The 16059-nt window shown below is 27.7% G+C and overlaps 1 protein-coding gene and 1 long non-coding RNA gene across 2 annotated transcripts; one reads left to right on the top strand and one right to left on the bottom strand.

Annotated features, from left to right (window-relative positions):
• Nucleotides 1-152: 152 nt before the first annotated feature.
• LOC107450824 (nuclear receptor-binding protein homolog) lies at nt 153-6133 on the top strand. Its single transcript, XM_016066731.4, has one exon. The coding sequence runs from the start codon at nt 400-402 to the stop codon at nt 1945-1947; it is 1548 nt and encodes a 515-aa protein (XP_015922217.2). The 5' UTR covers nt 153-399; the 3' UTR covers nt 1948-6133.
• A 5738-nt stretch (nt 6134-11871) lies between these two features.
• On the bottom strand, nt 11872-15874 carry LOC122269516 (uncharacterized). Its single transcript, XR_006225241.2, has 2 exons — nt 15579-15874; nt 11872-13016 (listed from the first exon to the last, which is right to left on the bottom strand). It is a non-coding gene; the product is annotated as an uncharacterized lncRNA (long non-coding RNA).
• Between the last annotated feature and the right edge of the window lie 185 nt (nt 15875-16059).

The raw sequence follows: 16059 nt of genomic DNA, 5'->3' as shown, positions 1-16059 counted from the left end.
CGCAGTTTCATCGCTACGGTTACAATGAACAAGATGAAATTTCATAAGTTTTAAGTTACAAAATAAACAATTATATGTCAGAAAATAACTATGTATAATATTTCATCACAATATAAATGCTCTTGAAATAATTTTATAGATGAGGTGAAGATTCATCTAGCAATTAAATTTCTGAAGCTAACATGAGCATGAGAATAACAATTTTGTAATTCAAGAACAACGCAATAAATCAAGCTAAGCTGTTTCCGTTTCAGAATGGATTTATGAAGATTTAGATTGATGCGTGAATTAATTAGTGATTTCTGTTTCTTATTTATAATCCACTGATCAAATCAAGCTAAATTACTAGTATTTTACTCATTAATATCGTTGAAATCGTTTTAGAAACATTAATTTAATATGGCTACTACTAATACTGGTGGTGACCAAGAAACCGATATCAAAGCAAAGCGCGAAAGTTGCGATGATTCTGAAGACGAGAGTGAAAACTTAGAGGAAAGCCCCTGCGGAAGATGGCTAAAAAGACGCGAAGAAGTACAGCAACGTGACATACCCGGCGTAGATGCTGCATATCTAGCCATGGATACTGAAGAAGGAGTTGAAGTTGTTTGGAATGAAGTTAAGTTTTCAGAGCGTAAAAATTTTAAGTATCAAGAAGGGAAAATCCGAGGGGTTTTCGATAGCTTAACTCAACTAGATCATCCTAACATTGTTAAACTTCACAAGTATTGGATTGACAAGGACTCTGAGAGTCCAAGAGTTATTTTTATTACGGAATACATGTCGAGTGGCTCTTTGAAGCAGTTTTTGAAAAAGACTAAACGCAATGTTATAAAATTGCCTTTACTTTCATGGAAACGATGGTGTTCTCAGATCCTCTCAGCCTTAAATTATCTGCATTCCTGTTCACCTCCCATCATTCATGGTAATCTTACCTGTGATACAATATTCATCCAACATAATGGCTTAATAAAAATAGGCTCTGTAGCACCAGATGCTATTCATTATCATGTTAAAACGTACAGAAAAGATCTGAAAAACGTGCATTTTATAGCTCCAGAATATGGAACCAAGACATTTCCTCTGTTGACCCAAGCTGTCGATGTTTATGCATTTGGAATGTGCGCATTAGAAATGGCTGCATTGGAAATACCAATCTCTAGTGACACAGGAAATCAAGTTACTGAAGACGTCGTAAACAAAACCATCGAATCTCTTGAAAACCAGTTGCAAAAAGATTTCATTCGAAGATGCCTCAGTAAAAATCCGAATGAAAGGGCTACAGTTCGTGAATTGTTGTTTCATCCCATAATATTTGAAGTGCATCCTTTAAAACTTTTAGCTGCACATATAATTGTAAATTCAGCATCATATCAACCTGAACAGTTAACGGATGAGGCTTTACGTTCAAAGTATAATCACCAGAATGATGTATTGGCTATGATGCCCGTTAAGGGTGGTAAACCTGGCCCTGAAATAACACGGACTGATGCGCAAAAGTTAGAGCTGGAAAAGTTTTTAGATGATGTTCGAAATGGTATCTATCCACTTACTGCGTACGCGGCTACTCATGTTCCTATAATTCAGAAGCGAACAACCTCTCCTGAAATGACCGATTCTGCCAAATCGACATCACCCGAAGCACAAGATGTTGAAACTAGACGAATTGTAAATATTATGTGCAATATTAAACCTCAAGAGCAAGGACAGAATTATGTCATGACAATTTTGTTAAGAATGGATGATAAAATGAACAGACAATTGTCTTGTGAAGTGACTCAACAAGATACTCCTACTTGTCTTTCTGAAGAGTTGGTTTTTCATGGCTTTATAAATCAAGAAGATCGGGAAATGGTGTCAAATTTGATTGGAGACACTCTCAGCCGTCGTCATATTCCTGATTTGCCTAATCCGTCACCTTTACCTAGTGAAGCTGCAGTTATATAAAATAGTTTAAGTGAAAAAAAGTATTTTCAAATGAAAGAAAAAAATTGCTTTGAATATACACTATATAATCTAAGCTTCTTACTTAAAACATAAGACTTTCCTTTTACGATGTTTCATTTTCTTAATATATTTGATCTGATTTTAAAAAAGTTGTGTAGCGCTAGACAAGCGCTCATTTTTGTGCGACATAAGTGTTCAAATAGGCTATCTAGTTAACTGCTTATATTTAAGTGTATTTTTGTTCAACAGTATCAAAAGATTTATTTATTGCAAAAATTTAAATATTATAAATTTTAAAGTTTTTATTTTAAGATGCTGAATTTAATCAAGCAGTTAATCTTTGATTAATAATTAGGGAGGATGACAAACTTGGATATTCTGTTACCTTATCCATTTTTAAATGATTTCTGTAATCCAGTGTAAAATAATTCATAATGAAAGCAATTATTACATTCATAAATGTAATGAATGCTTAAATATGGTTAAAGATGGTTTACAAAGTAAAATAAAATACAATATTTGTTTTAAAATTGAGTTTCAATTTTAATTAATAATTGGTTTGTCTATTTCCCTTATAAATTTGGTCTGAGTTGAAGCACTTAGATCAAGTATTTTCCCGATTGAAACTTGTGCTTCATTATAAATATATACCTTCTAAGAATTTTAAAAATCTTTCCTTTAAGATACTTTTTGATTGATCTAATAAGCCTGAAGACATCAGGCCTAGTGCAGACAGTGTCTGATCCATAGTCAACTCTGCTATAAGTTCTTCATTAAAGTTAAATATGTTTCTATCAACTGGCAAAGTTTTATTTAATATTTTAAATCGAATAAATTTAGGATAATTTAACATAGCCTTAAATTTTCTTTTGTTTAAGAACAAGTAATCGTTAATATGAATAATTCATCTGCTATATTGAAATATTATAGCTTAAAATACAGATATGTAATATCGACATGAAAGTGGTAAGCAAAATTTTGTTGCTTTTGTCTATAATTCCATTAAGTTTTTGCCATTTTGTTTAAATATTCAGTTGTTTCAGATTATTTTTTATTGCAGAAAATTATTGTTATTATTTTGCTTCTTATAAGGATTTATAATAGCAGTTGCTTTTTCAATTAGTGTTGTTGTTCTTAATTATAGCTGCTTCCTACGATGTTATGCCAATTGCCTAAATTTATGGTAAAAATATCCCTCCTTTAAAAAAAAATATATATATATTTTTACAATTTTTTTCATCTTAGTAAATTATTTTGAGTTTTCTGTCTAGGAAAACTATGTTTTTCATGAAAAAATTGTAAATTGAAAATAATTTTAAAAAAGATCAATGTTGGTATAACAAAGTTTAAATGTTATATCTATGAATCTACTACCTGCTGTGCTATTAATCTACTCTTTATCTGCTACAAACATTATAGTTTATTTTTTTTAAAAAAAGAGTTGTTTACCAATTGTCTGAGTTTCTTGTTATGGAATACTATATTTTTTATACTATGCACCAACTTAATTTTTCTGGAAAAATTATTGACTAAAAATGATCATTTCTGGTATAACGAGAAAGAACTACGAACATCCTTTGCCTGTTACTTGTTATATTATGCCAACTGCCTTAAAATATTGTTAAAATGTTTCATTTTTTTAACTATATCATGCTATGCAAGAATTTTTTTTTGGTGAAAACTTGGAAATAAAATTAATTTCTAGTCCAACAAGAAAGTTTGTTATATCAGGAACAATACTCTTTCCTAAAGCTGACAATAAATATGGTAATAAATGCAAATCAGATAATGAAGGGAATATAATACCATAATTTAATTAATTATCACATTACTTGATTATTGATTAATATTGTTTTATTGTTGCATTTTTTCTTCATTTTAGTTTAAAAATAAATTCTGAATTTTTTTTAAACTGAACTTGATTATTGATTAAACTTGTCAGAAAATATTTTAGGAAGTAAGTTCATTTTATTTTCATTTGGTGTTAATTAAATTTGGCATAATAATTTAATGCATCTTAAGCAAAAAGATAATATTAATTTCAGTAACTTATGGAATTGATCAGTGAGTAATTGGTTTCCCTTCATTAAGTGCTTTTTAGTGTCACATTTGAAGTTTAATTAGTTTTGTTTAAAACTTTTTTTTATATCAACCTTATTTTAAATAAGGATATATAAGTATTGGTAGAGAAAGATAAACTGTCCAAGATTCTGATTATGTGAAACAGGCCTAATATTTATTATAAAAATATGTGCATTGTTTGACTGTTATAAACTCAGTTTTGCTAATATATTCATGAATAGAAGATATAAACTTTTTTTTATTGCAGTTATTTATTAACTACAAAGCTTACTATAAATAATACAACTGACTAGATCTTCAGACTGGAAAATTGTTGCTTTTAACTTTTTTTTTACTGTTTAAAATTGAATTAACTTCTAATTTACTTACAGGTTATAATAAATGTTTATTGAGTAATATTCTTTAAAAATTGAATTTGTCTTCTTTACTTTAAAAGATAATTATGTTGCTTTTTAGAGAGAGAACATATCTTCAATAATATAATATAGGTAGAACAAAGTTACTAATAAGTTATGATAGTAAATTTACTTTCAAATTTACACTGAATGCCTAAAGTTATTACCTATTTTCAAGCTTTTAGAGAATTTATTTAGATAACATTCAGAAAACTCAAGCAATGGCCATTTTAATCTGGTAGTCATTTTATATTGGAAAAGTATAATTAATTATTATTTAAAGTAGGGTTCATTTAAAAATTCATTTGAAACTAAATTAAAAATTAGATAAATAAAATATTTAGTCTTATATGTGACTGGTGAAAAGCTAATAAGTTTTTTTCTAATAAACAAAGAAAAAAAAAAAAACTTAATATATGAATAGGTTTATAAATTTCTTTGTCATTCTCATCAAGAATAATTGGCTGAAAATTTTATTCTCATCAAGAATAATTGGTTGAAAATTTTATTCTCATCGAGATTAATTGGTTGAAAATTTTATTTGCTTATGAAATTTCTTTGTAAAGCTGAGTTTATTTAATAAACACTAAAAAGAAGAAATGAATTTATGGAATTTTATATTGTTGAATAATTATTTTATTTAAGACAGTGATTACCAATCTTTTTTTCTCGAGATAAAATCTTAAAACCCTGAAAAATTTCGCACTTTAGTTTAAATTCTTATTAAATGTGATACAGGTATGTGTTACTTATTTATTTTTAAAAATATCACAGACCTATTGCAATATAAATGTTTAAAAGTATAAATTATTGAAAAATTAAATGGGAAAATAAAAATATAATATCAAAGTATATTACCATTTATTTTAGTCTGAAATTTTTTTGTGTTATTCTCTCTCTGAACTTAAATGTAGTTTCAAAAAAAGGGAATTTAGAAATAAATTTTATATGGATAAATTAGAATGAAAGGAAAAAATATATGAGTTTCTGTTCACCGCATAAAATATTAATTTTTAACTGATAGATCATCAGATTTTTGTAGCTCCTTTTAAATAATGTAAGGGAATAAATAGTTAACTTACTTCATAGCAATGAGTTAATTTGTTTTATTGTTTCTGGTAATTATCCAATGAACAATTTTATTTTTTAAATTTTATTATTAAAAGTGTGTATTTTATTTTATTTGGTTGTTAATAATGAAAAAACACAATTCTTCAATATGCCTGTACCTCTATTTAAAATTGTCAGGGTTTTTGTCTTTATTCATGCTTTATCTTTTGCTTTCTGAGAAGTTTGTGATTTTTATGTTTTAAGAGTGATTTTGAATTTTTAACTTATTTTTTTTTGAGAAGTGTGCCTGTATCCACATTATTTTTTCATATGTAATATATGTATTTATAGTGAAAAGTAGATATGAAGAGAACATGGATATTTGCACACTTTTTTGCAATCATAACTTCTTTATTCTGAGTACCTAATTGAAATGTTTTTCGCATGTTCCATAGAAGTAACTACTTATTTCAGATTTTGTTTATGAATATCTTTATTTCTTTAAAAATTTTTTTTCATTGATTACTTAATATACAGTAATTTGAAATCCATATTAATAAATATTTCTCCTGTGTGTCATTTTTCACTTCCGATTGTTGTTCGATTGAAAAATACATCGATATGTTATGAAAAAAAACTATTAAATATTTTGCTTTTAATTTTATTTTATTCTTTGATCTTTTGTTCCAGGAAATCAGATTTGAAGTTGGTTTTTAAAAACAGTAACGATCTACAGATATCACGTTTTGTAATCTTAATCTAAAAAAAAAAAGCAAGCTTATTTAAAAAAGAAAGTTCAGAGGTATTTTATGTTCAGAGATTTGCTCTAACTGAAAATTTATTTAATAATTAGTTTTAAGAATATCACTTAATATATGCATATTGGCAGTATGCATATGTTAAGTGATAGCATAATTTTTTCTAAAAATAATTCTATGGCAATATTTTTAGAAAAAAAAAACGAAGTGAAGTGTCACAGGTTGAAAGAGTGATAAAGTCTGCACATAGTAGAAATCCCACTATATTNAAACCCCCCCCCCCCCAAGTTCTTAAGATTGAAAAAGTTTGAACATTCTTTGGCCATATGATGTGATCTAATAAAAAGCAATTTGATTTATTCATGAATGTTTCATTAGAAATGTTTTACTGACAGTTTCTGATCACTTTTTTAAACCCTCCAAGCAATTTGTTTTTATTTAACTGAGACAAACTCTTATGCTTCAGATTATTCAAACTGTATTCAACCAAGACCAGTTTTTACGTTTGAAAAACTGAAGAGAAACAAAATGTACCTTTTAACAAGCCTTCCTTGAAATCCTTGCCTCTATCACATGAAACATTTTGTATGTTAAGACCTGAAACAACTCAATTTTCTAATCTGTGTATTTTGATCTTCAGTGTCTGAACTGATTGAATAAAATAAAATGGATTTCCTGAGCAACTCCTTGTAATAAAATAGAATGAATTGTAAATGTTCTGTTTAGTCATGTAAATATATTTCTTTTTTAATCACATGAAATAATTCTTCTAAAGACCAAATATTTCATCTTTTAATTACCTAAAGAAATGGTTATAATTTCAAAAGCAATTCTGAAACATTTAACAATACTGAAATTTAAATGCCTTTGTTCATATTAAAATGTGTCGTTGAACAGCCTATCCAAATTTTGAGTTTACGATTACCAATGTTCAACTCCAAAGCCTTGTAATTTTTAACCCAATCCAGTAGACAAGAGAACTCCTGGATCAAGTATTTTATTTTTATATCCGTCGTAGAACAACCGACCCAATTTTGGATTTTCGACTACCAATGTTCAACTCCGTAGCCTTGTAATTTTGAACCAATCCAGAAGACAAAGAAACTTCTGGATCAGTACCCCCAGAGGTATTAATTTGTTATGGGAACATGGAGGACTTTGCGACTCGACAGATTTAACATGCATCAGTCACCATTTACTACATGAGGAGTCTTCGGCTGGCTGGGATTGAACCCACGAACTCATGGCCAGTGCCCTGCCAACCAGGCTATCCCAGCCTTTGGATCAAGTATTTGGAGAGATTTGCCTTCATGGTCAACTTTTTTGATGGAACTTCCCGCATTTGCCTTACATGGAGAGGAAAAACTCCCACAGTTAGCCTGACAGCAGGGGATTCTAACCTATGATCCGTCAACCACTGAGGATATTTTACATCAGTACTGCAGTCGGTGCAGAATTCTTATAGACCAGCTATTACTGGGAATTGAACCCAGGTCACCTCATTATGAGGCGAGTGCTTTATCCACTTAGCCACCATGACTCTAATGCTTTAGTTTAAGATTTTAATGCCATTAGATATTTTCACAGTTAAATGATGTAGCAAAGAAAACAAATTGTATCTGATAGGCTAGATTTATTAAGGCTAGCACAGGGTTTGCTTTAGAACATAATAATCTCTTAATACCTAAGTAAAAATTGTTTACTCATCAATATCATTGCTATCAAAATGGCATTTTTAAAAGAGAAGATTCTGATTTACTACTCTTGATATTGATTTCTATTGTTAAACTGCCATGTGAAATAATTAAGATTGTACTTGAATATAAAATTTTTCAGTGGTGAAGAGCTTAAAATTCCAATATTTTATGTAATTTTTTTATGAAGAAACTTATGTTTCTAACTGAATTTAGTTTAAAATTCTCTAAACTATAAGTAACCACTTTAAAGGTTTTTCCAACTCTTAATATAATGCTAAATAATATTTAAAAAAAGAAGCAGTTAGAAACGTTACAACTCACAAGCCTTTCACTTTTTACCCAATTTTAAAAGAGCATAAATAGAAATAAACAAATTTAACAATCAACAAAAAAAAAGCAAAATTTACGAAAAAATTATTGAAAAACTATGTGCCCCTTCCTCCAATTGAATATTACATGTAGATCTTGAGTACTGTTAAATTTAAAGAGTGTAGAAAATAATTTTGCAATTGAGCTAATAGATAATTTTGCAATTAGCACTTGTGCTAATCTAATGAAAGAAACTAAAAATGAACTTGAAATAAACTCATATGGAACTTTTTTAATTAGAGCATTAATTATTAAAAATTCACTTAAGACACTTCCTTGAATCGTAATTTTACTCTTAACAAATAAGAAGAAAGCATATGCTTTTTTAATTCCAATAGGACTTTAATATTATATAGGATTGTTTTGCTGTGATAAGATGGTCTGAGAAAGTTATTAAGTCACAAGTGACTTTAGCCATGTTGTTGAGGATCTGTATACTAAATTTGATATGGATAATAGTTATGTTTAGTTCAGCATTTGCAGACACACTAGCACGTTAAAGATAGTGTAAAATAGTATTCCTAAGAGGAGAGTATAATTTGCTACATTTATTTACAATCACAATTTAGTTTACTCACAATTTAGAAAATATCAGTTTAGTATAAGAATCAAATCTCAAAATTGGGTTAAACACCTTTCTTTTCTATATAGCATTAAAGTGAGAACAATTAAAAGTAAAGAATAATGCATTCCACTTACAAAGGTCAGATGGATTAGAATTTTAATACTGAAATAATAAAACTTGAATTTATTTTTGTTTATGACACATTTATAAAATAACTAATAAAAAATTCAAGCAAATATATAAAAAATATTTTTTTAATGAGATTTCAATAACAAGTAATAAAATAACAATTATTACAAAGTATAAATCACACTAAACCTTTTAATAATTTAATGGTAAATAACTTTTTCATCATAAGAACACAGACTAAAAAAGAAAGGTAGTGATAAAAGTTGTTCTTTTCCTTGGTATTTGAATAATTTGACCACCTAAATATTTTGTATACATTGAATATCATAGTATAACAATATTTTTTTTTATAAGAGGCAATAAAAATGCAACATCTACAAGATATGCACTCCAATATTGAATATATATAAATAAATAAAAATTGCACACAGGTTACGTTTTTACCTAAAATTTTGAACTTGTAAAACAGATACGGTTCTCATAAAAGAACACCTTTTTCAAGTACATGAAGGGAAGATATCCAGTCGAGGAAAGATGTAACATAAAGGCACTCATTACTTGAATAATTCACATCATGTGAATAATCATCACATAAAATCATTAGAAGTGTCACATATCATCGCATTGATTCAAGATAATATTTTCTTGTCCAAAAAATTACAATCTTTGGAGTGGTAAATTTCATAAAGGACAATAATATTTGAATTGTTCATCTTTATCTCAAAACTAAAATCATTGATTTGATGTGCTTTGCTATGTGGTTTTTAACATTTCAATTACTAACCATTTGAGCATTAACTCTAAACAGTTCTGACAGGAACTTTTTCAAACCAGGAAATCTGTAGTTTAAAGTTCAGATAATGTAAGAACTAGTACTCAAAGGTTGAAGCAGCTGAGAGAATTTTTTTTTTTTTTTTTAGTAACACATACAATTCTATTAATAAATAATGAGAAATTAGTTTTTATAACAGGTAAATATTTTCTTTTAAATAAAAATAATTTTGTGCTCTTACCTATGAATTAAAATGTAAATATTTCATTAGTTTTTCTACAAAAAAATTCCGTCATAGGTAGTTTAACGTTTATCAGAATAAACTATCTTAATTATTTAATTAATTACAAAAAATGGTTTTTAATCTAGTGTTTAAAAATAATAAATTAAGAAAAGAATTCATGACAAATAGGCAGCATATAATTGAACTCTATTCATACAAATACACCACATAAATCTACTTTACTTTTTAACTTCTGAACATAATACACAGTAATCATTTCACTTTATATTTACTTCAGCAAATAATAAATTAGATAGTTTTAATTTAAATATATTAAAGCAAAATCATTCCATATAAATAAAGTGACCAATCCAGAATTAGGAACAGAGTTGACATTGTCTGGTTACATAATTTAGTGCAATTGCACTCCACAGCAGGAAATTCTTCATAACTGTAAACTTGACCCAAGGCACTTCTTTAAAAGAGGAAACCCTTTTAATTAATTTTCTCAAAGAGGGTGCACCATTTTAATAGTTAAATATGATTTATTTGACTTTGTACAAGCTTAAATATATCATTTCAATTTAATCTTTAACCCAGTAGCAGAAATCTTCCAGCATCTGTAGATTATTTCATTTAAGACTCCTTTTGCAAATCCATTCTCCAAACTTATTTCAAATAAAAATCTAAAATGAGAGAACAGGGAAAGGAACAAAAAATAAAGAATTTTTTTCTACAGTTAATTGATTACAGACTGAACTGTATAAGGATTTATTGTAACTTATGAATGTCATTGTATAAAACTCAACTTAAATTTAAACATTATAAAGTTTATATGTATAATTTTTAAAGATACAGTGAAACTTCCAGGAAAGACCACCTCTATTTACAACCACAATAGAGAAGCACAGAACTTTTTCCGTTGCGTTGAAGAAAACCTTTAGGAGAGACCATTACAACCTCTCCTAGTGACCAGACAAACATCTGCACCAAATGCGGAAACAGTCAAATAAGGAAACACGAAAAAATATCAAAACAAAATTTTTTAAAAAAATAAGTAGATCAAATTATTTGTGTGAGGCTCATATTTAGAGCATGTTATAGCCTCGTGTTGCAGTCCAAGTGCACTAAAGATGATGCTATCAATGGTGTACTTTTAAAGTTGAAAGTTAAAATAGAAATAAAAGTTATTTTTGAAAAAACAAGCATCTCAAACTCATCTCATCTTTTAAAGCTAACTAATTTTTATGATATGAAATTAAATGCAAATTTTAACAAAAAATATGGATGATGTTTTCAATATAAATGTAAACAATAACAATCTCGAGCTCAATACCATCTCTAGTTCCGGTTAGAAAGTTTGCAACTGCTTACTATAGCTTATTCTGCGAGGCAATATTTTCAAACAGATAGTTTTGTTTACGATAAAATAAGTAAATTAGATAATTTCTGAGCTCAAATCTGCCGTATTTCAAAAGAAATTAATGTTAAGTAATTCTGGTGAGTTTGAAGTGAAAATTTGTTTTAGTTATTTATAGATATATTGTTAAAAAAGGTGACATGGTTGCTAGATTTTCAACAACTCCATTTTTTGGCAGTCCTGATTTGGCCTCTTTCCATTTATTTANAAATTATTGTTAAGTAATTCTGGTGAGTTTGAAGTGAAAATTTGTTTTAGTTATTTATAGATATATTGTTAAAAAAGGTGACATGGTTGCTAGATTTTGAATAACTCAATTTTTTGGCAGTCCTGATTTGGCCTCTTTCCATTTGTTTATTACTGTTTGTTCTTGTTGCAAGCTGTGCACCATCTTACGTCAGTGTTAGCACCTTTAGCATTGCAAACACAAGTAATAAGTAATCAAATACCACGTTTGCAAGAATCTCAAAACACAATGATCATGCTGTGAGCCAAATGGTTTTAAAATACACTGGAAACAGTAACAAGGAAGTATAGGCGGTATGGAGCTTCCATAATTGTTTATTTAAAATAAGTAATTCATTAATAATTAATAACAAGTAATAAGTAAGTTCATTAACAACTGGTAAATTTGTTTTTACACATAATTATATCAGTTGGGATCATTTTTCCAGATGCCTAATTTTATACATCAATCTGTCTTTTCATGACGCCAGCAGAAGTGGCATTTCCACACTAAGTAGATGACACTGACTAAAATTAAAACAGTTTGGGAAAAATCATGTATCTTCAATAACAATTTTGAAGCCAATGAAAGTAACCTTAAGAACGACCAACTTCCCAATGACCATTTTAGTGTGGAACAGATAGTAGCCGATCTGGAAAGGTTTCCCTGTGCTATTTGCAAATTTCACATCATGTACTTAAAATTAATCTGAATTTTTAGTTTTGCAATCTGTATTAAACTCTGTCAGACTGTGTTGACAAATTTCTTTGTAAAGGTAGTACTGCAGATTCACTCTTTAAATTCTGCGATTTTTTTAAAATTCAAATGCAACAAACTTTATTTTTAAAATAATATTGAACATAACAGTTCAACAAAATGCAGCTACTTTTTGACTTATAATAATGAGCAAGTTTTTCATAAACTACTTTGCTTAAATGAAAGATTCATAGTTTTCCCTAACGTAGTTTTGAGTTTCTGTATTCGGAATGCAATTTAAAGCTTCTTCAATTTTATCTTTGTCCCCATCATAAAATATTACAATTTCCTTTACATACAACAACCATACACAACATTCACATTGATTATTACAACATTCAGTTGGCTTTTCTGGAGAAAACAGTTTATGATTAAGTTTTCTAACTTTTTTTAAAGGTTCCTTTATATTTCGGGAATTCATGACTAAATTGTTTACTGAAATTTTATGAGTCTTCTTTGATGTAAGTGAAGAAATGTCTACCATTCGGGTACTTGAACAAGTATCAGTGCTATTAGTAGTCGTTTGAACTGATCGAATGCTAGAAGGCAACAGGTAACTGAACAAAAGTGTTTTATTCTTCATGACTGGGATAAATCTTCTCAACATTTTTGAATTTCAAATCACAGCTGAAATAAAAATAATTACATTAATAATAATAAAATAAAAATTTTGTTCTAAAAAAGGTAGTAAATGCAATTGTAATAATTGAAGGTAAAATTTAAGATTTTTTCCCCCTTCTTTGGTTTGGTTAGTTTCCAAGGTTCCTGATTTTTAAAAAAAAAATCAGATTTTTTTTTTTTAAATTGGATTTTTTTGAATTAAATTGGATTGTTTTGATTTTTATTTAAATATACTGAAAGAACTTTGATTTATGATTAAAAAAACTTTATAAATGTTTAATCAAAATAAAATTAATCTTAAAACTATATTATAACAATATTTTAGGAGCTTTAACTACCTAAAAACAATTTTTCATTCTAATGAATGCTTTGAATGCATAGCAGCAACCATTTTGAAACAAATGCATGATTGAAATTTAAAGACAAGATGAAATAGAGAATTTCATTTTTAATCCTTTATCAAAATAGATATGTTAAACTAAAAAAATTTTTAAAAAAAATCTAAATACTCATTGGAATCTTTTTCCAGAAAATTTCTTTATAGAAAATCTGATAATGTCAAAGATACTGTAAACATATGAGAAAAAAATACTTATTGATAAAAGAGATAGCACAATTCTAATTCTGGGTTATTAAATTTAATAACATAATCAGTTTCATTCTGTGATTTGAAATTAATGTGTAATAATTTAATAAAAATATAATATAATATAATTTAATAATAAAAGTACAATTAATTTAAAGCATTGCTTTTTAAATCAATATATATATAAAAAAAAATGAGTTGATTTAAATCAAGCTGATTTAAATCAACAAACCCTGTTAGTTTTCCAAGCAAATTAGCTATAGCAAATTCTAAAATTATTTATATTTTCATAATTGGGATAAATTTTCAATATTTTAGAATTTCAAATCACAGCTGAAATAAAGAAAAAAGAAAGATGAAATGTTTTTTTTTTCTTTGCAGGTTTGGTTAGGTTTTCCAAGCAAATTCTAAAATTATTTTTGTTTTGAGAAACATAAAGCACTTATAGATACACACATATTTTAAGTTTATTAACTTAATTATAAGAAAATTTTTTCTGAAGCTTTGAACTCTACTTATTTTGAAATTTCTATAACTAAAGGCAAGATAGTAAAAGTATAAAAAATCTGAACAAAAAAATTCAGGTTCTGAAATACTAATTTTTCTTCAATACAACAAAATGCATTAACAACCAGTATAAACCAACCTATTCTACTTCTTTTCCAAAAGTTTTTAGAATCCTGAAATTGTGTTTTGGAATGAAATTATTACACAAATTATCTAAGGCAGTGCAGAAGTTAATAGGTTAAGTAACTTTATGATTATTAATCTTTATCAATTATTTCAAAATTGAATATTTAATGAGAAGTGATTATTTTCTGGCAAGAAAGATTATTTATCAATTATCAAGTTCATGCTTCAAGTATAATGTAGACAACTGGGACCCAGATTAATTCTGCTTTAATTATTCTCAGAAAAATATTCATATTTTTTTCATATAAATATTCATATTTTTTTCATTAAATATTAGTCATAATTTTTCATATCTTGAAGAGGTATCTTTTATTCAAAAAGAAAGTATTCCTATTTTATTCAATGCAAAAAAAGCCAGATTTATACAATTTTTACTATTTAAAAGTTTAATGTGATATAACATTTAGTAAATGGCTTCAAAACATAATCAAACAAAGCAATTTCTTATTCTTTCTTTTTAATGCTCTCTTTCCCTGATATACATACATACACACACATACATATATATATATATAAACAGTCAAATATAACATGCTACTATACTGAGTTCCTATAAAAATAGAATTTTCATTACATTTTAGAAAAAAAAAATTTATAATATAAAATTTTTTATAATATATATATGAAATAAAGTTATGTGTATGAATGGGTTATTTTAACAAAAAATTTCGGTATTTTTCCATTTCACTGGCTTCAAGTAAATTCTGCTTATTTTTTTTATTTTCTGATAAAATTAGGAACTACATAAAAAACTAGTAGAATTTACATCCGTCACTGGCGACTTTCCCTTTGCGTCGGCGAAATGAAAAAGTACCACGATTTTAAAGGGAACATTAAACATTTACACGTAACTACTGGCTTTTAATAGTAGATATTTTAAAAATTGCTATTTTCTAGAAAAGCTCATCTATGCAAGCTAGTATATGTAGATATTACGCTACATTAACGTTTTGCTTAGTTCTTGATATTAAAAAAAAAATGTATTTAAAGCTGATGTTATTTAGAAAGGAACCAAGCACATTATAGCATTAAAACTTTTTCCTTAATACAAAGTTTGAAAGCTTTGGTTATAACTTTTTTTGAATAACTGCAAGATTCATTATTATTTTTTTAAAATCTCTCTCCTAACATTACATTCATAATTGTTAGACTCATAAAAATAAATATATCTAAAAATTTCATATTATGATTTCGTAATTATTTACTTATAATTACGAGGACACTAAAAAAGGAAGAAAAAAAATTGTGTCTGCTACTCAACAATCCATCAGAAAAAAGCAATGACATACCTCCTAACACAAAACAAACATTAAATGGAATTTATCAAAATGTATTAGAAATTCTAGAATTATAATCTGGGAATCAAGATTTCGAAATTTTTAATTTGTTACTTTTATTAACTTTTTTTAGTGCGCTATTGTCTGATTATTTCTGTCCAACTGAATAACCATTAAATTATACTCCAGTAGTAGTAGTACTTAAATTACGACGCATTCAAACTGTGTTTCTTTGTTTGCGCGAGCTAATCGATTGCATGCATGAAAGACGTGCGTGCTTTTTTTTCTTATTTTCCGTCTTGCTTTCAATAAATTCGTGTCCCGCAGTGGACTGATCGTTAAGACACGGTTCCCAGCAGATCACCGAAGTCAAGCATCACTGGCTGCGGTCAGTGTGCGGGTGGGTGACCACTTGGATCAGTCTGCGTAGGGACCGAGGGTGTGCGGTATTGGTCCTCGTTAAACTGTGCTACCGTAAAGTGCTCGACTTCGC

Source organism: Parasteatoda tepidariorum, chromosome 5, assembly GCF_043381705.1.
Source record: "Parasteatoda tepidariorum isolate YZ-2023 chromosome 5, CAS_Ptep_4.0, whole genome shotgun sequence".
NCBI lineage: Eukaryota > Metazoa > Arthropoda > Arachnida > Araneae > Theridiidae > Parasteatoda > Parasteatoda tepidariorum.
This window is presented reverse-complemented; position numbering and strand designations above follow the sequence as displayed.

Excerpts from the sequence above, each read along its gene's own strand:
- LOC107450824 (XM_016066731.4), top strand. The coding sequence starts at position 400 with ATGGCTACTACTAATACTGGTGGTGACCAAGAAACCGATATCAAAGCA.